This window comes from Calypte anna, chromosome 1 (genome assembly GCF_003957555.1).
Source record: "Calypte anna isolate BGI_N300 chromosome 1, bCalAnn1_v1.p, whole genome shotgun sequence".
Taxonomy (NCBI): Eukaryota; Metazoa; Chordata; class Aves; order Apodiformes; family Trochilidae; genus Calypte; species Calypte anna.
This window is the reverse complement of record NC_044244.1, coordinates 71913583-71937285: the sequence shown is the minus strand read 5'-3', so window position 1 is coordinate 71937285 and position 23703 is coordinate 71913583. Positions and strand designations below refer to the sequence as shown.

Below are 23703 nucleotides of genomic sequence, written 5' to 3'. Positions count from 1 at the left end.
GTAAAGACCTGGTTTGGGCAGCTAAGTAATTGTATGAAATAAAGAAATAGCTTACCTGTTTTTAAAATGAATTTCTGGATATCTTGCCTGCAGAGCAAGAATTTAAAAATACAATGTACCATCATGCTCGAAGCTCTGACATTAGAATACAATACATCAAAACAAAACAAAACAAAAATCGTGCAGTATTTTTTAGAAAAATCTCATAACTGCCAATTCCAAAGCTTTGGAGAATGTAACCTTAGGATTTTTGATGTCTTGGAGTTGGCAGTGTACCTTGCTAAAGAGGCTTGAGTAGACATTTTTTTATTACTTTTACTATATTAAGTTTGTAGGAAAAATTGTATATAACTATGTATATATTTTATATACAAATTTCTGCATCTAGTTAAAGAAAATATAGGAATTTTGCTCCAAAATATTGGAACTATTCCAGAGGTATTGCTTTTGGGATTTTTTTTTAAATTGAAGATGTCCCAATTAAATCTACATTATGGCAGTACCATTGTACTGGCAGGAAAATTCACCAGTCTGGATAATGATAATTTTTCTATCTACCCTGATTCTTCTACTTACAATTCTTTTAGTACAGAACTGATTGCCCACCATCCTTCAGTTTGATGAGGATCAAATAATGAAATTATGGAAGCTGAGTGAGAAAAGAATTTCATTTGAGTGGCCAGATACTATGCTTGATTACACACCTGTCAATTTAGGCCCAACTGGTACCAACTGAGCCTCCAGTCACTCACACACACAAACCCTGTGGAACAGGGAGGAGAAAATCCACCTCAAGGCTCATTAACTGGGACAAGGACAGGGAGATTCTTGCTCCCCAGTTACGGTAATGGGCAAAGTGAGACAGACACAACTTGGAAAGAAAAATAATTAATTTAGTCTATCAGGATAAAGAGGAAACACGATCAGACCTTGATACCTTCCACCCACCCCTCTCATGGATTGCAGGGGACAGGAGGAGATGGGTTTCAGGGTCAGTTCCCCACACGGTGTTTCTGCTGCTCCTTCCTCTTGAGGGGGAGGACTCCTCATGTTCTCCCCTGCTTCAAAGCAGGGTCCCTCTCATGGGATAGTCCTTTATGAATCCTTCCAACATGAGTTTCTGCCATGAGGTAAAAGAGCCGTGACTTTACAGAAGGTTTTGATTCTAAAAATTCTAAAAATTGCTAAAAAAAATGCACATAGAGATCAAAACATCAGTCCTTGCTTGAGGTTAGATTCTGACAGAGGTAGCTACTTCCATGGTGCCTTGTTTCCTTTTTTACTGAGCCTCCAGATGTTTCCTGTGTGATTTCAGGACTTCACCTGCTTCCACCAGGAAGCAAAGCAGAATTTTAAGAAAAGCAATCCTATTTAAAAGAACAATACTATGTTTCCATCTCCTCTTTGAGACATCAGTAGCACTGCAGTGCTGCCAGGGATCAGGAATGCCTAAATCCAGACTGGTGTTCGTAGAGATATGGACCTTCAAGCAGAGGATACAGGCTCATAGCTCCTGCAGTGAGCTCTGCAGAAGGGTTGCATGGGCTCCAGGCCCTGGATGCTTTTCCCCTCTCCCTCCTTCAAATGCATAAAACAACAAAGAGCCTCTGTGTGAGGAGGGTTCTCTGTGGAGTTTTCTTCTTACTTTGAGGACAAAAAAAATTCAGAGCTGGGACAGAATTCTGTACCTCTTCTGGTTTAGAGAAGCCTGAGCATATATAATTATCAAAGTATCAGTTTTTATTCCTTCTGGGCTCCCTCAGTTCAGGAAAGAGATTGGGGTGCTGGAGCAGGTCCAGAGAAGAGCAAGGAGGCTGTGAAGGGATCCAGCACAAGTCCTGTGAGGAGGGGCTGAGGGAGCTGGTGGTGTTCAGTCTGGAGAAGAGGAGGCTCAGGGGAGACTTCATCACGCTCTACAACTCCCTGAAAGGAGGGGGTAGCCGGGTGGGGGTTGGTCTCTTTTCCCAGGCAGCCATCAGTAAGACAAGAGGGCATGGACTTAAGTTGTGCCAGGGGAGGTTTAGGTTGGATATTAGAAAGAAATTTTTTACAGAGAGGGTGATCAGACATTGGAATGGGCTGCCCAGGGAAGTAGTGGATTCTCCGTCCCTGGAGATATTTAAAAAGAGACTGGATGTGGCACTCAGTGCCATGGTCTGGGAACCACAGGGGTAGTGGATCAAGGGTTGGACTTGATGATCTCAGAGGTCCTTTCCAACCCAGATGATTCTGTGAACATTAGAGAAAAGCAGGACACTGACTCTTATTATTGTGATAATAGTCATCACAGATCAAGTATCTGGTGTGTTGGTATAGCATTCCCTCTAATTTGAAAAGAAAGTGAAGTCCTATCAGTGCTGGACAGAGGAGTTTTTTTGGAGTACCCCAGCAACAAAATATGTCATTACAGTAGCTATCACCGTGTGAATTTATGGTGTCTCTACTAAATAATCAGTTAAGTCTAACATTTTGTTGGAGTTAATGGGAACAGTTAACATTGGACCTTAAATATTGTGTGTAAATATTCCTACAATTACTATAAACACTGACAAACAGTAGGTTATTTCAGAAGAGGGAGGAAATATTCAAAGACAAAATTCAGAGAAAATGGTTGTGTTGAATCCTCACGTGGAATCCTGAAATATAACTCATACTCTTCCTTTAGAAAAAACTTAGAAAACTCAGGACTGAAAAAAAATTATGCAAATTATTTTCTTTCTGTGTTTATTCCTCCTGTTCACTAATGTTAAGGATATCAGAGATTCTCTTAGCTTTCTAACATGTTACTCAATGGGACCATTTCAATTACGTAAGATACAGATTCATTTTGAAGCTCTGTTTAAATGCAGTGATAAGTGTATTCTGCAGAAGACAGAGCAAGAAAATTTTGAATAAATACTCAATTTACTAGGACTGGAGGCAAATTTCTGCATGAAAAATGGGATCGGTACCCTACAGATGTGCTCTGCTCCACTATTTAGAATTAGCAATTTGATGAGCTGTCAAGTCACAGGGCTGCTGATGAGTCTATTCATAGTGGAGAGGCTGGGTTAAATGAGCACCTGCCTCTGCACTTCACCAAGTGATTATCCACCAAGAGCAAGCAGGAAGCAAGGCTGTCAATTGCAGAGAGAAAAATGAAAGCGACAGCGACTTCATGGCAGAGGATATGCAGTGAGACAGGGGGGCTTGGCTAAACTCCAGAAGTTAAAGCTCAGTGTGATTTATTCTTATTGTAACAGAAATTATTCCTCTCTGATTGTTCTTTAGCCAACACTAACAGGGAACAGGGAGTTGAAGACTCCTCTGCTGGTGATTGCTTACTGGCTTTTGTGGTCAAACTTTGGGACCACATGCATCCTTAGGAGGACTGGACAGGTTAAAGCTTTGTTTCTTTGACTGGTCCCTTGGGCAGACACTTTAAATACTCATGTTCAGTGTTCTTGGCAGCTGATACACTACAGACAAGTTATTCAAATCCTAAAAATGGCACTGGCATGCTTAGTGATTCCAGTAATTGGTGTATTATCTAAAGATTGTTACAGAAGCTGAGGATCTGATGGTTACTGTTCCCCCCCATAAGGGTGCAGAATCATGACAGCTTCCAAAGTTTCTGTTCTTCAGGTGTTCATCATCCCCTCCGTAGCAATGAAGGAATTCTTGTCTCTGTTTCAGTAGTCAAAATGAACCATTGAAAAGAGTGATGTGTTCACAGTCATAGAATCATAAAATGATTTGGGTTGGAATGGACCTTTAAGATCATCTAGTTCCAGCCTCCTGCCAGGAAAGGGAGTCCACACCTTCTCTGGTCAACTTGTTCCTGTGTCTCACGATCCTCACACTGAAGAATTTCTTCCTAGAATCTAATCTAAATCTAGCCTCCTTCAGATATGACTCCTTCCCCTTACACTAAATAGCCTTGCAAAAAGTCCCTCCCAGCTTTCCTGTAGGCCCCCTTTAGGTACTAGACATCTGCTATAAAGTGTCCTGGCTCCTTCTCTTCTCCAGGCTGAACAACCCCAACTCTCAGCCTGTTTTCATAGCAGAGATGCTCCAGCCCTCTGATCACCTTCATGGCCCTTCCCTGGACTTGCTCCAACAGCTCCATATCCTTCTTGTTTTGATGGCCTCAGAATTGGACACAGTACTGCAGATGGGGTCTCACCAGAGCAGAGTAGAGGATCAGGTCACCTTTCAGTCACCTCCCTGGACATGCTGGCCACACTTTTATTGATGCATCCCAGGATACAGTTGGGTTTCTGACCACTGAGCTTCGATCAACCAACACCTCCTAGTACTTCTCCTCAGGGCTGTTCATATTTCTCATAACTCCATTTTTTTACTGGATATGCTATCTATGTTTATAGCTTATTTTATTTTCTAAGAGTGGTAAATGAACATGCAGAGGCCAGTTATTTCTTTCAGGCTGGTCTTGGAACTGAATGTCTGTACACCAAAGTACACGTCCACGTGCAACGTGATTCTCCAGGTCAATGCCCCAACAGCCCTTAGCATCTTAGAATCACAGAATCAGCCAATTATTAGCCTATAGAACAAAAGGTTTTCCTCTGACTCATGCTACTTAGGTTGTTCAGTGAGTGAGAAAGAGCTTTAAGACCGTGAGCAAATATTTTGTCATGTAAGCCTCTAAATCAGTATTAACAGCCCTGCAGGTAGGCAGCATTGAAGCTGGGAGAAATTCCATTACAGGGAACCTTCTATCTTAGAAAAAACAAGAGCTACTCAAAAAAAGAATAACCAAAAAAAGCAACAAAAAAACAAACATAAATTGTCCTGATGTGAAAAAATGTCTTCTTTTTTCACAAAACATGATGGAGTCTTATAGCCTATTATATTATGGAGAAACTGTGAGTTTTTTTGTCCCACTGGATATGAAGGTTAATAGGATAAAGTTTAATTAGTGCAAACTAATGTATGCAAACAAGAATGTAGGGAAATAATAATTTATTAAAGTGTCACGAATTTTTGCAGGAGTCAAACTTGGAAATAAAATTGCATCAAACTTGTGAACTTAAATAGCAATTTTCGTACTACTCGTTTAACTGTTATTTCTTTTTACTTGCATCTAATTTGTTCATAGTTCTTCATGCATATATCTCTCTTTAGATTAATAACTAAGTATATATTCCAAAAGCAAAGATTATGACTTTCAAAAAAGTGCAGATAAAACTTAATGTGCATTTATTTTTATGCATGACAAGAGTTTTAATTAAAACCTCAATTGTTTTTCTTAAAAGATGCCAGTGGTATATAAAGGCCAAAATGAAATCTGAAGAGAAAAGAAGGGCTCATTTGCAAAATGGAGATTGTAAGTAGATCAACATTGTGTTACATAATATCTATATTGTGTTTTAAATTATTTTCATTGCTATCTATACTGCCTTTGCCTTTGATTTTTTAATCTGGCCATATTGTCTGCACTGTAAAGGGTGTGTTGGGTTTTTTTAATATGTCCTCTTTAACAATTTCACTGGATTCACTCTGGTTAAAAACATTTTTTAGTAGTCTATTGAAAATATTTATCACATTTTCAGGCATATTTTTTGAATTTTCAGCTGGTCTGGACTGCCTCAAAATTCCTCTCTTGGTGACTATGTACCTCATTTGTACACAAATTTCTTTGGCTTTAGGGATCTACACTTCCAGCCACCCAAGAAATAACAAGCAGAATGGGTTACCTTCTCTCATATTACTTCTCACTGATCAGTACAGTGAGAGAAAATCCTGGCAGTCTCTCATGGGTGGTATACTAGTTTATTTAGTTTAATTTATCTACCTAGTTTAAATTACTACCCTCACTGTAATTTTAGATTACCTATTAGAAGTTTTTGTTTATTCAAAGGGTATTAGAGAATGGGATTTGTGTGTTTTTTTGTCATTTTTTATAAAATCCCTGGAAATAATATGATCAAGACAGAAGCTAAGTCACCAGTAAAATCTTTTTTTTCGGTGACGACACTATATCCAGCTAAATGGCTCTTTTTATCAAGGAAAAGGACACATTTCCCCATAAAAGATACTTCCTGGGAAGATTTGTTTGTCATGTGTTTCTAAACATGGTCAGTAAGGAGAGAAGACAAAAACCTTCCTTCTGGAGAGCTTGATACATGCCTCTGAGACCATGTCTGAATATGAGAACAGCCCCACTCAGTGTCTTTCAGGCCAGGGCAGATGCTGAATGAATCTCACACTGACACAAAGTATCATCTCAGAGGCTTCTCATTCATTTGCAGTTATCTCAGTATCAGACTTGAGGGGAAAAGTCTCTACTCATGTATGTGCTCCATAGACCCGAGGATAAAGAGTGTGACTTACCCCAGCAGCTAAGACTGTTTTTCCAGCATTACTGTCTTTACACTGAGCTCTCAGTACCTCTCTAAATATCTCCTTCATGCTAATAGCAATCCTTATCTGACTGCCAACTACTATAGATTTGTTATCCAGTAGCTCAACTTGAAACAATATGTAGGGCTGCACAGTCTCTTCTGATAACGGTATAAGGGTGATCTCTTCTGAGGTCAGCTGAAGCTGTTTTAAAAGAAAAGTTTAAAAACCCCACAGCATCACCTGTTTCTTTTCCCAGATTTGTCACATACATGCTTTTCATCCTATGGTTCTGCTGTGTGCTGGAAAAAAAAAAAAAACAAAAACCAAAATCCAAAAACATCTCATAGAATCATAGAATTGGCTGGGTTGGAAGGGACCTCAGAGATCATCAGGTCCAACCCTTGAACCACCGTTGCAGTTACCAGACCATGGCACTGAGTGCCACATCCAGTCTCTTCTTAAATATCTCCAGGGACGGAGAATCCACTACTTCCCTGGGCAGCCCATTCCAATGCTTGATCACTCTCTCCGTAAAGAAATTCTTTCTAATATCTAACCTAAACTTCCCCTGGCACAACTTAAGACCATGCCCTCTTGTCTTGTTGAAAGTCGTCTGGCAAAAGAGACCAACCCCCACCTGGCTACACCCTCCTTTCAGGGAGTTGTAGAGAGCAATGATGTCTCCCCTGAGCCGCCTTTCTTTAGGCTGAACAACCCCAGCTCCCTCAGCCTCTCCTCATGGGATCTGTGCTCGAGTCCCTTCACCATCCTGGTTGCCCTCCTTTGGACCCGCTCCAGGACTTCAATATCCTTCATAAACTAAGGGGCCCAGAACTGGACACAGTACTCGAGGTGTGGCCTCACCAGCGCTGAGTACAGGGGCAGAATCACTTCCCTGGACCTGCTGGCCACGCTGTTCCTGATAGAGGCCAGGATGCCATTGGCCTTCTTGGCTACCTGGGCACACTGTTGGCTCATGTTCAGCTTCCTGTCAATCCAAACTCCAAGGTCCCTCTCTGGCTGCTCTCCAGCCACTCTGTCCCCAGCCTGTAGCACTGCTTGGGGTTGTTGTGGCCAAAGTGCAGGACCTGGCACTTGGCCGTGTTGAACCTCATCCCATTGGAATCAGCCCAACTCTCCAGTCTGTCCAGGTCCCTCTGCAGAGCCCTCCTGCCTTCCAGCTGATCCACACTCCCCCCTCAACTTAGTGTCGTCTGCGAATTTACTGATGATGGACTCAATCCCCTCATCTAAATCATCAATGAAGATATTGAACAGAACTGGGCCCAACACTGATTCTTGGGATCTCCTGCTCATCTGTCTTGTCTCCCTTGGGAACTCTGTGTGAGTCAGAAAAAGCTTTCAGAATTCAGTTTTCAAGGGAGTTAGAAAGGAATCTGTGATCTTGCAGATAACATGACATCCTGAGGTGTCTGGTGTCCTCTCCATTTCTGTATGATGTGGGAACTCTATTTGCAGTGGTCCAAATTGCTGTTGCACACTACTTCATGAAGCCTGGCCACTTTTATGTATCCTGAAGATGTGTTCTTCGCCTAAGGCATTTAGGCTCATCAAATAATGAGCTGCTTTAGACTCAGCTACTACGTGATAAGAAGAAGAAGGGTGAGAGGTTTTTAATTCTTTTAAAAGAGCTTTTCTGGACCCAGCTGCAGTACCCTCCTCTTACCCTGATAAGAGGAGATGCATTATCTACATCAACTTCAGTTAATGAATTGATAGGTTTCCAGAACTTAACAACCACATGGCAGCAGCCTAAAAAAATCCTATCCAGGTAGTCCAAGACAATCAACATAAGTTCTTGGACATGCCATACTCAAGATCACAAGGGACATTAGCTATGCCAGAAAATGATGGCTTGCTGGAGCCTGCCAAAGCAATCTGGCACCACCCTGCAATCGCCACAGCCATCTCCAAGAAGCAGAGAAATTATTGAAACCGTGTAAATGGATTTGGATATTTTTTTCTCTTGTCTTGCACCTGGCTCTCTCACAGTTCAAGCTGTGATCAGAAGAGAGCAAAGTAGCACAGTCTTTCAGGCCCTTCCTCAGAGAAAAGGGTCTTAAAGATTGGACCTTTTTGACAAAAGGAATGTTCAGCCATCCACCATTAAACAAAAAGAGTGAATTAGAAAGCACTGTTTTGGTAGTAAAGGACAGATTGCCTAAATATCCCAAGGAGCAACAAAGGGAAATATAATCTGCTTTGTCAGGAATCACTGTTCTAGTCTTCAGAATCTGCTTTTCCCTGTGTCTTTGACTCTTCACTTGGTGTCTCTGTAGACACTCTTTCAAGTGACCAACTCAGAGCTGTTTTCACTCACGACTTGCTGCATTTTCCAGATTTACCACCTGTACTTGAAGCATTCCTTAAACTTATATAAGCTAAGTGCAGAGACTCCAAAGAGCCTTTTCAGACTAAAATAATTAAATCCATTTGGATAGGAAATTCTTAGAATAAAAAAATAATCTAATGTTCTTTATCTTACCCAAAGTAGCATCTCCCTTTGAATGTAGCTGGAGCTGTACTTTTTTTATAAGGAAAAAATTGCAAAAACTTTATTTCCTGCCTGAAATGCTGAAACTCATGAGATGCTTGTATTCAGCTGGGACAGAGACTAAACACCATAAAAGTTAGACATTATCTTACCAGCTGAATACCAAAGACTGAGTTTTATAAAGGCCTTTGACAGAAAGCATGTTTGATGTAACAATGCGTTACAGCAATCCTGAAGAAGTGTCCATGCTTTTGGTCACCCATAACATCTCAGGAGGCTTGAGCAGGGTCCAGGGGGACCCTATTCACAGTTTCAGCAGTACTTTGTGAGTACTATAGCTTTTGCTAGTGTCAGGTTTGTAGAAGCTAATCCTCTGCCTGTGGAGTTGTAACACCCAGTTCTTTTATGTCTCAGAAGCCTCACCTAAAAAAGCCACTTGAAGGATAAGAGGAAATACTTAAGTCTGCATTAATTTAGTCTTTGAAGGCCCTTGTGCTTCCAGCAAATGTAGACTACTCGTGTCCATTCTACAATTGGCTTCTGTGAAATCTGTAACAAGCATTAGTAATTTTGGATCACTATTCTCTTTTTTTGGGTTCTGAAACTTTAAATGTAGAAGATGTAATATATTATTTCCAATCATTTCTACTGTCTAGTCAATGAGAAGAAAAAAAAAAAAAAAGAAAATAGCATATTGTTGAAGTGCTTGAAGGTAAAAGTTTTCTCAATTACTGGTATTCTGTCTTTTTTGCAGTACATTTCCCAGGAATTAAAACATACATCGATCCAGACACCTATGAAGACCCATCTCTTGCTGTCCATGAGTTCGCAAAGGAGATAGATCCTTCAAGAATTCGCATTGAGAGAGTTATTGGGGCAGGTAAAAGTACAGACACTTTTAAAAATGTCTCAGCAGGGATGGGTTGCTTTTCTCAAGTCATCCATGCAAGGGGTCAAGTACAAGAAAAAATGTGGGCATATATCTCTGATAGGAGCAGTTCACTCTCAAGTGAGGTATTGCATTTGGTCAATATTCAAAAAGCGGGCATATACAAATAAGGAATCCTTGAGGCATATTCTCCAGAGTGATAGGTTTATCCCAAATTTTTTGAGGCTTTCTCAGTTTTTTGTGTAGGATTGGTTTGGGGGGGGTTGTTTTTTCAGTTGAATTTTGGTTTTGGTTTGGTTTTGTATTTGATTTGTTTCAAATTTACTCAAAACAATGCATTACTCATTATTTGCCATATTAACTGACAAATATTCTCTGTGACTGAGCAGATTAGAGGAGAATCTCTTTGTGAGGGAGTGATAAGATCACTATTAGCATGTTTGTCCTCTTCTACTCAACACCACTGAATTGTCTTCTTATTAATGCTGCTCCTTGTAATATTTTTCTGGTTTTGGGAAGTGGGCAATGCAAACAATTCAGCAGGATGCTATCTTACCAAATGCTAACATTAGGTGACCATCTTTGTTATTTTTACAAGCCTTTATAGAATTTTACAACTGAAATTCACATAACTAAAACTCCTAATCAAACATCAGAGGATAACAGTTCTATGGGCAGTGCACGATTCCCTTCCTATATAGGAGACTGATAAAACCAGTCAGATTTATTTTCTTGGTACAGAAGAATATAGAGAATATCACTGAGAAAAAAAGTATTCTGAAAGAGAAAATAGGAGGATTACAAGGGGGTAAAGGGGAGGCTGGCCTGGGACAGGCTTTCCTGTAGCTGTTAAGAGGTCACTGTAGCTCTTAGAAGCATCATTGGTAGAAAGAGATAAGAGGAAGCTCTGATGAGAAAGTGCAGACAGTACAAAAGGTGACACAGAGCTGTGAAGCAAGACAAATGGGGAAAATAGCTCCAGGTTCTCCACATACATCCCTGTTTATCCAAGTGTGTAGTGGGGACAGAAAAGAATTACATGTGTACATCTGTTTTAGATCCTGTTCTTATCTGTGAGGTATTTATCTTCTGTTAGGAACATCTCCTTGGAGCTGTAAGCCATTTCCTTGGTGTTTGAATATGTTTCAGAAGCTCTTTATTCCTGCATGGATATTGGCCTTTTTTTCTGAGGGTGATAGTATTCCCCTTGTGCTTTCAGGGATCATCTCCCTTGCTCATGTGCTATGTTTATGGGCATGTCAGCTCTGTGTGTTGTTATCCCCTTGTCTTAGCTTTGCTTTGGTTCTTATTTTTTGCTACTCATGAAAGTGCTGTGCAAGTGTCCCACATACTAACTTTTGAAAGTCTTCATAGGATAAAGGCTCATGGCTGCTGTCTGGAGTCATTGAAAGTCCGTGTGGCAGCTCAATGGTTATAGAAAACACGTGTGGTTAACAAAAGTGAAATATTTGAAAAGATTAGCCTTATAAAGCCTTATAAGCTATTTTAAGCCATGTAAAGCCTTATAAAGCCATTTCTTGTGATTTATTCTGACCAGTTCCTCTGGTGCATTACATCCTCCGTATTGTTACCCACACATTGTCAATATCTGGGGAACATTAATCATTTCTCAGCCCCAATAGAAAGAGAAGGTCAGAGAACTAAGGGTCTGTGTCAGAAACTGTGGTGAATATAGGAACAGAGTCCTGAGCACTACTTCAAGCTCTAAAATTTAATATCTTTCCATGAAATGCTAACACAATACCTGTCTTCAGTTTACACAATATGGTTATTTCTCTATGCCCTTAAGATATAAAGAGTGATTGAGTCTGGAAATTTGCAGTCTTATAGGTACTTACTTGTCTTGAAGGTACTTACAAAATGCTGACTACACAGACGTTTTGTCTTCACCTCACTGTTTTTTTATTTCAGTACCAATAACTACTATGTTTCATATTCCAGTGCCCATGTTGATCTATCCATTCTGGACTTTCTTTAACTGCAACTAATGCTGTTTTATTACTTATTAACTAAATGCCACCATACAAATGTGCTTTTTTTAAACCTTACTTACTTTCTCTAACTTTACACCATCAAGAAAAAAGTGCAACCAGTCACAGTACTACAGACGTCAAAAATTATAGTTACATCTTGTAGACAGGGGTTAGTGGAAAAAAATTTCTTTAATTTGCTTTTACTCAGCCCACCAAAAACTCATCCTAGGAAGTATTGTCAAGATTACTATCGTAAGACATAATGCACTGTGATCCTTCTTTCTTATCTTTATTTCGTACATCTTAGTCCCTTGAGAAAGGAGAGGTATTTTTAAGTTGTTCTCCCTCATTTAATGATCTGTTACTACACTGATAGTAGCAGAAATGTCTCCAGTTTTGCTAAAAATTATTTTGTGCACTAAAAAATGCCATGCAAATAATAAAACAGAAAATAAAACCTGGTCTGTTAACAAACAGAGGAGACAAAGTATTGATCTGAAAGTAAGAGAGAAAATTCTGTTTCACACTGCAGTCCATATCGTTAGAGTGCTTTAGAGTTTACCTGATTGCTTAAGCTCGATAATACGTGGCTGGCACTGTGCACCACTGGAGCTATGAGCCTGAGAGAGGCCCCAGAGGACTGACTTCTGCAGAAAACATTCGACCTGATTTCTTTTATTTCTTCCTTTTTGTCAGACATGCTATAGATATTGATGTCTTCGATTATAAAGCACATTGAACTGCATTCAGCACTAGCATACGTGCTGATTTCAAAGGAGTTGAATACGACAGACAAGGATTGAGCTCATTGATTTTAGTTCAGATGAAAATTGTGTCCTTATTCTCAACTTAATTCATTTATGCTAATTCTTAATTAGCTTCTCTTTCTCTTTTCTTATATGCATAGGAGTGACTTTTTGACTGCTTTGACATATTTTATTTTTATGTTTTTTATCTTCTAAAATTACTTGGGTAAACTTCCAACTTTGACGTTTTTTGCCTATTGCAACTTCCTATTGCAATGAAATTTAACCCCATTTCCATGCATGCAAGATACAGGGTAAATATCATGCCTGAGGCAAAGAGTGTACAAGTTCTCACAAAGTACTTTAATAGCTGCTAGGGAACATAAAATATCATTCTAATTCACAGCAGTCTTAAAACCATGCCTTCTCTCTAATACTATACTAAACATTGTAGCCAGGCATAAGAATGTATTTCTTATCACAGAAGAAATACTTTTAAAACCTGATTACAGTTTTCACCTAAGTGGAACAAAAAATAAAAATCTTTTACAAAATTAAACTAAATATTTAGGCAGTTGATTAATGAATACACTTCTTAAATTTATCTTGATCATTTTATTTAATTTTGAATTTCTGTAATTTTAATTTTTCAAGACAAAACTTATTTTCATTCAAGATCTAAAAGTTTTCTTTTAAAAAATATCAAAGTGGAACATTACAAATATTCAAAATTTAATATTTTTTTTTAGCATTACCATTCAATCATTTTTGAGATTCTTCTTTTCCTGGAAGCAGTTTCCAGTTTGGTTTTGCCATGGAAACATTCGTGTCCAAAAGCTCCTGACAGTTCACTAGTTGTAATACATACGGCTTAGATACTCAAGGCAAGTATTTTTTCTAATTTATTTTTTCAACTTACCTAACTCTGTACCCAAGTTATCTTTTGAAGTATTTGGTGATTATAATCTCAGATGATGTGATTTGGAAATGTACATTATACTACCTGCTTCTGAGTAATCTATCTGAGGATGATACCATCAAATCAGAAGTAGAATGTTCAACTAAAGCTACAGATCCCCTCAGTTCTTAATACAGCACTGTTAAAAGTTAAAATCTCCTAATGGCTCCACTTATCTCAGATGCATACACACTTTAGACTTGAAAACCAAAGACTTCCTATTTATTATTTTGTCCTATATTTCTCTCTGCTTATAAGTACAAAATTTAATAGTCCCTGAGTGTATTTATTTATTTACACTCTGTTGTAGAGGTGCATCTGAATACTTTGTAAGATACTGGCATTTCTCTGCAGTTATTTATTACAGCCATCTTATAGAGACCATTTGGTCTGATCCTTCGGTGCCAATTACTGGTATCATAAGGGTAGTACTACACAGTGTAAAAATGGAGTAAATATATAAGATTACTGCTTACAACACTAACTGGTCCACAAATAATAGATTTTTTCCATCAGATACTAAAAATACATCCAGAGAAGGTGGCAACAAATGGTCAAAATGAAAAAGTAGCAAGATATTCAAACAGTAACAGCAAATTGGAAAATATCCTTTAGTAGATGCAAAGTTCAAGATGACTCTTGGCCTGCAACAGTCAAAGATGTCATAGCCAAAATAAAAAGAGAATGTCTATACATTTAGTTGTAGGTTTAATAAACATTCATATTGTAAGATTATACCATTAGGCTTGTAATATTAAGAAATGTAACACAGTAAAAACTTCAGAAAGAATGCTAAATTAATGAGATTACTTAAAAAAAAATAGATAAATTAGTGCAATATCTTGTTAAAATCATTTTCATAGTCCTCCTAGTGAACATTGACTGAGCTGATGTTTTTGAATGCAATAATTATATTCTATGGAGCTAGTTAATTGAAACTTTGATCTCAGCTCTCCCAGTCTTAGCCTCTGGAATGTTTTTGGTGTTCCAGTACATCTGCATAGTCTCTGAATTACTAGTCTTCCTTCTGGTGCTTTGGTGAAAAGAAAGCAATTAAAATACAGACTTTGTGAAGTCCTTACTAAATTATTCATGCTCTACTTACTGCATGCACACATGCAACAGATCTTTTTTAAAGTAACAATATCTGCACGTAAATCCAGAATCAAGATGGATATGTAGTCAGGTTACTTCCCCTGAGTGGCTTCCATTCATCTCCTACCTTGCATCTGTTCCATCTGAGAAAAAAAATAATGGTTTGTATACCTTTTGACTGAGTGAAAGGTTGTCCATGTTAATAGCTATTAATGGTTTCTTTTGTTAGTCTTCAAACAACTTCTGGTGATATCTTGGTTCAAAGTGGAGGGTAAAGACAGTAGGGGAAACAGTTTACAGCCAAAATAGAAGTTGCAGTTTGATCAAATAACAGCAAGCAGTTTACAATACTAAAGGCAAAACAGAACCAATTTGTAACTGTTTAGTTCATGATTCTTATGGTAACATAAAAAAAAACCCTAAAAAAAAGTATTAATGACATTCACTTCCTATCAATAGTTACTGTTTAAATAGTGAAAATGATTAGTCTTTTCCTTTTATTTTATCATGTACTTATGACAAAGTTTTAATATTGTTGAATTTTGTTGAATATTGTGCATTCTTGAATTCAAAACTCTTGGCTGAGGTTTGAGGTTTTTTATCATTAGTATTAAATCTTCCATTGATTCATTACTAAGATCACTAGGTGCCTTTTTGCCAGTTCCCACAATATGCCAGAAATTCATTGCTGTAGATCTTTAGATGGTCCCTTTCACCCACTCTTCATATTGAGCTTCTTGCACCTGATGCATTCTTGCACCTTATGACATTGTATCATTTGATTTTGTCCCATCTGTGACACTGTTTTCTGCTCCATCTCTTTCTCTTGTGTTCAAGGCTTCAGCAGCCCTTCATGGAAGGAATTCACAGAGGTATTTTGTCAAGTCAGTCTTGAAAGTTACGATTATCCTCTTATTTTCTTTGGTAAAATGTTAAAAGTCAAGGAAGAAGACAACTTCATTTTTTCACAGAGACTACATTAAACACTATATTCTTTTTATAATCTAAATCTTCTGCCAGTTCTCTGAAAGGTCTCATGACTAAAATTGGAGAAAATAAGTTGAGTTGTATTTGGTGTTATGACCTTTCAGCTCTACCAATGCTGACTGTGTTGTAAGGCATTTATTTTGATCCCATGTAGTAACACTACACTGTATATCAGACTTTCAAATGACTATTCCTGTTTCATTTTAAATAACATATGTTGTGAATGAATGACAAAAGGGATGCATGGCTTACTCAGGGTAAGTTTCTAGACTTCTCAATTAACTTTTTTTTTTTTTTTTTTTTTTGCATAACATACAGTTGGATGTGTGGGGTCATCAAACCAGGGCTTATTCACACTTTATTAAAACTGAACAGACAATGAATCTTTTCCTCTAGCTATCACCACCTTTTTCCCTGTAGTGAGGAAATATGTCAGCTTCTGTGACATCTGTCTCTTAGTTTCTACTTATTACACATCCAGTCATGAACCTTAACTGCTGCAAGGTCAACATTTTTCTTGTTTATGTTCAGACCTCAGCAATGACACTTAGAGTCTTAGATTTTAAAAAAAATCCCTTTTGTTGGATGTATTTCCCTTTGACTTTAAAAACATTAAAAACTCTTTATGTGAACAAAAGCATAGAAAAATACTCTGGGATGAAACCTTGTTAAGGTAAACCTTGTAAAGTGTAAATAGTTCAATGTTTTAAATTATATCATTGATCTCCATCCAAACTAAACTAGAACTACAAGTTATTACACATACCTTGGATTTCTAAATGTAGTAATTGTCAGTTCTGTGACCTGATGATCTATCTGTTTGACATCATGCCACAAAAAAATGCTGCTAGTCTTTATGCTCATCATTTTATCAATCCAAATGCCCACGGGGAGTGAAATTTCTATCTATCTGTGCAAATCATGTATCCAAGAAAAAAATGGAAAATAAACAGGTCAGGTAGAACACACGATGTTCCTTCCCTGCTTTCGATGTAGTACAGGTAATAAATCTTGGGACTATAAGTCCTTCAAGCACCTCCTTCAGTTTAATTCATTTCAAAACACTTGATGAACAGCCCTTTACAGTTCCTGACGTATGAATGTCATTATTCTGAAGTTGTAGTACACTTGTATAACCTTACAAGAGCAAAACAATTTATTCTTTAATCTGTGCTTTCCAAATTATTTTAAAAATTGAGATTCTACAGTTCTGCAGATTTATTGATCACAAAATCTTTTTTAATCTGGATATTAAGGCTCTAGTATTTTACTTTTCACTGTTTTATCACAAGAAAGAAATTGGAAACATTTTCATTTGGGGTATTTAGACTGAAAAAACAGTGAGATGCAAAAAGGTCATAGTTTTAGGAATGTTTTCTATCATGGCTGGGTGTATCACAGAACAGAAAACTCATATACAATGTCTCCTTCAAAAAAATCCTGTTTCATGACTATTTTATGGTAGGACTTTAGGAGTCCTAATTAGCTACTACTTTTTCAATAGCAGTAGTCAGACAAACTTTTAAGGAGAGGCTTCTCAGAGATAAATGGGCAAAATCATATAGGAAAATCCCTTCCCAGCTTCCCCTTCTGCCAAAGGATTCAAAGAGCATTAGTTTGTTGACACGTGTTTTCACACATGTATGTGCATTTTCAGGGAAGTACATGCTTTGATTTATTTGTAAAAATTGGGTAGGAATAAAATAAATTTGGGATTATTTTGGTAGAAAGAAAACCTGAAGTGCTTGATTTTTCTTAGCTGTTTGTGAAGCTGCTAATTTATTCAGAGCTGATGTTCAGCATCTGTTAATTGCACTCTTGCACTTGATGATGTCTGTTTTAAAGTGAAGGGCAAGCTATGAAATGGGGTTTTTTATCACTCCACTCTTCCTAGATCTTACTGACTAGTAAAACCTTTTATTTTACTCAAAGTCACAGAATCTAATAAAATAAAATCTGTGTGAAAATATCCAGTCTAATCCTTTTTACATCAGAGATGTATAATTTTGAAGCAAAGCTTCTGTCCTTAAGATCTCTAGGTTCAGTTCATATCTGAAGACATACTGTTACAGCAGGGAGCTCTATTATTTTATTTTCTTTTGTTCTGTCCTTTAAATTTAAGGAAACTAATTCAGGACTTGAAAGGGTAAAAAATTATTTCTTCCAGTTAAATATGTATCTGTTTATGATACTCTGCTTTTCAACAATCCTCCTTCCAAAATGACTGGACCAGAGAATTTAGTTTTGCTATGAGAAGAGCTTTGAAATATTTTTGTGAACACTGTTTTTCATCTACTGAATTATGACCCACTAAAAACTGACCTGCAGGCTCCAGAGTCATATTTGGTAGGGGTTTTAATAACTTCATTGTGGCATCAAGACCAAAGGAATGTTGTGACTTCCATATGGACTTAAGAAGAAATGTGGAAAGGGAAGCAGGGAGCCATGCGTTCTTCGAAGGCCAAAAAACAGCACATGAAAGCATCAGGTGAAGGAAACCTTTGCTGTCCTCGTTATTGAACTCAGTCCTGATTTGCTGAAACTGTTTGGCCCCTTTGGCTGTCTGAATACATGAAATACATAATTAGGTTTGAGTATGTGTGTAAGTCCACTGAAATAAATCCCATGCAAGGATTTTTCTGGGGCATTATAGGCTTAATTTTAAATGCTTTCTACAATGGGAGGTATTCTGATATTCTCACTGGATTTCTTTTCACATAGGTCTTAGGTGCATGACTCATCTAGAGATAGATATTGCTATAAACAGCTATCTCCGATGTTTTGTCATACGTTAGAATTAAATCTAAGTGTCAGTACATTCCTTCCTCCATAGCATGCTTGGTTTATATCAATAGCAGTATTGATCATAGAATCATAGAATCACAGAATTGTCTGGGTTGGAAGGGACCTCAGAGGTCATCAAGTCCAACCCTTGATCCACTACTGCTGCAGTTACCAGACCACGGCACTGAGTGCCACATCCAGTCTCTTTTTAAATATCTCCAGGGACAGAGAATCCACTACTTCCCTGGGCAGCCCATTCCAATGTCTGATCACCCTCTCTGTAAAAGAATTCTTTCTAATGTCCAATCTAAACCTCCCCCAGCACAACTTAAGAGCCGTGCCCTCTTGTCTTGTCTTGTCTTTGCTGATATCAAAGTTCAGTTTCAAAGTGTTGGTAAAACAAGATGAATCACACCAGTGGACGGCAGATAGTTTGTTGCAGTCAAAGTACAGAGTCCTCATGATCTTTGTGGTCTGGAAAGGAAAGGAAAGGTGATGATTTGTTGTGAAGTAATGCTCATTATTTTGCTTTGGCTGAGATGTGATGAATCTCAGGAACTTAAATATCCCATCTATTATTTCTTCACATGTTCTATGTGATATGTGAGTTTCTTTAAGATTTTTTGTATCTTGTTTAGCTGACAACTACAAGTAATTCTGAGCAATTAAAGAAGACATTTAAGACAGCTATTGATGCTTATTTTGAAAAGTAAGTTGTTAAAGGTCAGCACTGCTGTAGTTCTTTGGGCTCTGTGAATGAACTTACATATATTTTATCTATTTAAGGTGAATTTGGAGAAGTATGCAGTGGACGTCTGAAGACACCAGGAAAAGAGAAATACCTGTTGCAATTAAAACTCTAAAAAGGTGGCTATTTGGACAGGCAAAGAAGAGATTTCCTGAGAGAGGCTAGTATCATGGGACAGTTCGATCACCCAAATATAATTCGCCTTGAAGGAGTTGTTACAAAAAGTAAGTTGCTATTAATAGCTTTTTCTTTTTTTTGGCCATTCTATGTCATCTCTTGTCAAATTAAGCATTCCTTCCACATTCAATATGGATTGCAGTTCTCAGAAATTATCCAAATATTAAAGTGAAGCAGAAATTGAAGAGCTAGAGACCATAATAGGAAAGCATAAATAAAATCATCCTCATTCAGATGAAGTCTTTACAGAATTTATGAAATAGCAGTGTAGAGTTTGCTTATAGGCAAGTGGAATACTGTAGAGAAACCCATAAATGTAACTGACTTTACAATGAAGTCACATTCTCATGTCAGGGAGCTGCTATCATCTTCTTTTCCCTCAATCACTAACACTTTATTTTGTTGTATTTTACTGATGTTGTTACCAGAAGAGATCCATTTCACATTTTAAAGAAATAAAATATAAACTCTTCTGCACTTGTAGTATACTTGGAAATGATTCACTGATATTTCAGAATAATCTGTGAAATGCCTTACACTTTATGCCTGTTTGCAGCTGCCAAGAGATATTCCTTGCCTCTGATATGTAGCTTTTGTAGTGGGGTTTATGAACTTTTCTGAAATGTCTAGTTATCATTAAGTATTAAGTAAATCTCTTACTAAACATAATTTCTTTAATGGCCAACTTTTTTCAGTAATTACTTTAAAAAAACTCAAGGTATACTCCTCTCAAAAATTAATTTTTGCCTTCTGGTTTGCAGTACTTGGTTGTTTTTTTTAAAGCTCAAGTGTTGTGTATAGGAAACAATTCTGTTGTTCTGTCATAGTAAATTCAATGAAGATGTTATGAATATTTCCTGTTTTCACCTTGTTACAGTATCAAAAAATATGCTTGGAAAACACAGTGTACTAGATTAAAGCAGAAATTATAGCTCCTGAATTCATGTAGTTGGAATGGAATTTCAATAGGCTTATGGGATCACCTTGTTCAGATCTGTCTGTGGTTCTAAATTGACATGAAAAGTATTTTCTTTCTTCCCCCAGCACTGCAAGGATAAATTCATTATTATTTTAGGAATGTTTGGTGCCTAGACTAACAGAAGCCATTACACTGCATACTTCTGGAAAGATTGACTTAGTGTCCTTCATTGCTCTTGACAACAAACAAGAACATGAGTTAATTCTGGCTGAGCAGCTTTGGAGATCTTTGTCAAGAGATGTAAACATGTAGGAGTTTAATTGAATTTATCTCATTGTTCATATTAAAGCAGTATGGCAGCAATAATTTTCAGTAATATGGGCAGTTTAGGAACCAGTATCACAGGTATAACTATGATCCACATGGTAAGATCTAGTAATGTATGTCTCATTGCTGAAAAAGGCTAATGGCTGTGATGTACAACATGTTTAAATCCAATTAAATGGTGCACATGGAATACAGTGTAATTGTACTTGGCAATAGCATAATTGTTTAATCTTTTCCACATTTATAAATTTTTTTTCTGTAATGTCTCATCAGCAGTTTAGACAGAAATTAAGATTGCATTTTAAGAAAACAGAAACAGATAAATCAGTACTTCAACAATAGGGTGTTTGTTCCTGTTTCAACAGGAGAAGTGATTATAGACAACCTTAAGTCATCATTAACAGTTCTGCTTTTCTCCAAGAGTCAACAAACTTAATTATGGGTTTGGAATGTTTGCTTTGAGGTAATATAAAAATAATAGGTGTTACTATTATAGTCTCACTGTCATACAAAATATGTTCCTCTCTAAGATATAAACTTAGAAGCTTTGAAATAAAATATTTTTTCATCAGGTAAGCTTTAAATAAATAGAACAATCATGCAGAAATTTTTTATAGAATGAATAAAAAAAATACATGAGCTATGAACAGATTTCAGCTTAAGGCATGGGAAGTGCAATTATATAAGGACAAAATTGTACAGTATTACTCTGCTGCAGGGAAGAAGCGAGGAGGCAATAGCTAGAAGGCAGACTGAGTGATGGACACATGCTCTGTGCTATGCTTTTCTTCTGCCAGTTTATCTGCAGGATGTTGCCTTGCACTTACATTACCCTGTCTGTGGTATTTATACAATAACAGGGCTTTTAGCTGGGACCATGCAATTTTGTATTTCACTAAATCCTCAGTTTAATATTGTGCAAGACAACATGGGGCAGAAAAGTGTGCTGTAAAAGTGAGACAGAACCTTGTCCCAGACAAATTATTTATGTAATTATAGTATGACTAAAAGGGGTTTTGTGTTAAAACTTAGATCAATAACAGCAGCAACTATTTATCTGATATGCATTAAAGTTCCACTAACATATAAAGGCACACTGGATGCAGTAGATTTGATTAATAGACGTGTAATGCTGTTCTTAGCACATGCTTTCTTCTTTCTAACAATTATTCATTAACTTTTAGCAGTTGATGATATATTGCATCTGTTTGTAAGCCGTGCCTTCCATTACAGTGTCACCGACTATTGAACAAAAAAGAAAAAGGATTTCATTGTAATAAGCAGGAAAGCTCTACCAAGCAATACCAAGTCAATAGCTATTGATTAGGGCAATAACAAATTTGCCTATTCATTACAAATGAGTGTTTTTATTTGGTAGTAACAGCTAAGCAGATGTTAACTTTTAAATGATACACTTTTCAAAATTGCTCTGGAGTATGTACTGTACAGGATGGAAAAATGTTATAATAAGCTTGCGCAGAAGAAGATCTGAAGAATTTGAATCCCCATTTTGGTTGCTTCATTCCTCATTTGTCCTAACAACGATTCCCTAATCACAGGGAGCAGTAGGCAGAACAGGTGCTGTAGCACAGGCTTTGTCTTAGCAGGGAGTTCAAGTCAAGGGTAGTTTGCCAGGCCAAGGCAAGTACACTGCAATGCAGAATCTGTATTCAGTAGTTTGCTTGTCCTGCTCATCAGAGGTCACACAGGAAACTGGATTCCTGTTCATTTTGTTTTATCAACACCATTTCTTACCTGGTGTGTCCCAAAGGACTGCTTATTGCCACACCATGATACTTACAAAATATGATTATTCAGCAAAAAAAATTGTGGTCTGCATTACAGAATTTATCCTTGATTTCTGAAAAGTAAAACCTTTTGGGCCAACAGAAAATATATAATGTAAGCATTATAGTACTGTTTATAACCAAAAATGTAACTAGTTTCAAATCTTGACATTTACTTCTGTCAGTAATCTCAGTACTTCACTGGAGACATCACTGTCATCTCCAGGCACAGATGTACTTGTTGGAGGCCAGAATGGCTTCAGAATCACCACTTGCACTCTCAGGCATTTACACCTGGACCACATCAGGAGTACTGTGTCTATTCTTGGCTTTCCCAGTTCAAGACTGACAGAATACATATTAGAGACAGTCCAAAGGAGGGCTACAAAGATGACCAAGGACTGGAACATCTGTCACGTGCAAAAAGGCTGAGAACCCTGGGGCTGTTTAGTTTTGGAGAAGAAAAGCCTGAGAGGGGATCTTACTCGTTTTTATAAATATCTGAAGGGTGGGTGTCAGCAAGCAGGCAGTCTCTTTTCAGTGGTGCCCTGTGGTAAGGCGATGGACAATGAACATTAACTGGAACTGAGGAAAACTTTACTATAAGGGTGATGGATCACTGGGATGGGCTGCCCAGAGAGGCTGTGGAGTCTCCTTCTCTGGAGACTTTCAAGACCTGTCTGATCACCCGTAGGGAGATTCTGCTTTGGCAGGGAGGGGTTGGACTCAGTGGTTTCCAGAGTTCCCTTCCCAAACCCTTCTATTCTATGATTCTATGATTATGCAACACAGATACACAGCAGGGTATTGAAGATACTATTCATCCCCCAGTATCTTCTGTTCTGCTTATGGACAATCTGCTGTGATACAGAAGAGTGATGAGACCATATGTGTCATATTAGCCAGTGGGCTTTACATGAAGATAGGCATAAAGCTGAAACTGTCTGATTAAGCATATTGAAGCTGTGTATATAATGATATGCAAAACAGCAGGCTTTCAGATGTGTTATAAATTGTTCAGTAAGTGGAGCTGTGAATTTAAATTTGGCTGGTTTTATTTTCCTTTGAATTATGTCTCATATATCACATTACTGAGTTCAGTGTTTCTCTGGCCAGCAAATTAACACAAAATCCCCAACCATCACAGTTTGTTAGCCAAACTTACTAGATCAATTTATTAATATCATCCAAAGTAAGGAGTTGAAAGTTAGAGCTGTGGACATGACTGCTTGTCCTGGTTTGGGTGGACCAAAAACCTGAGGACAGGATTGTTCTCTCTTATCCCCTCTCCCCCTTTCCACTCTTCCAAAGGAAAGGGAAATAAGAACGAGGGACTTAGAAGTTGTAAATTAAAAGTGAAACAGATTTACTATAGAAGGGGAAAGACATTTAACGCATGGGATAAGAATAATAGATACAATATATATAT

The 23703-nt window shown here is 37.6% G+C and overlaps 1 protein-coding gene across 1 annotated transcript in view; it reads left to right on the top strand.

Annotated features, from left to right (window-relative positions):
• The window catches only part of EPHA6 (EPH receptor A6), a 448506-nt gene that overhangs the window by 328258 nt on the left and 96545 nt on the right, over positions 1-23703 (top strand). Inside the window, 3 exon segments of the mRNA XM_030446408.1 lie at positions 5259-5329; positions 9618-9743; positions 19103-19288. Of these exon segments, the coding sequence (XP_030302268.1) occupies positions 5259-5329; positions 9618-9743; positions 19103-19288 (383 nt within the window).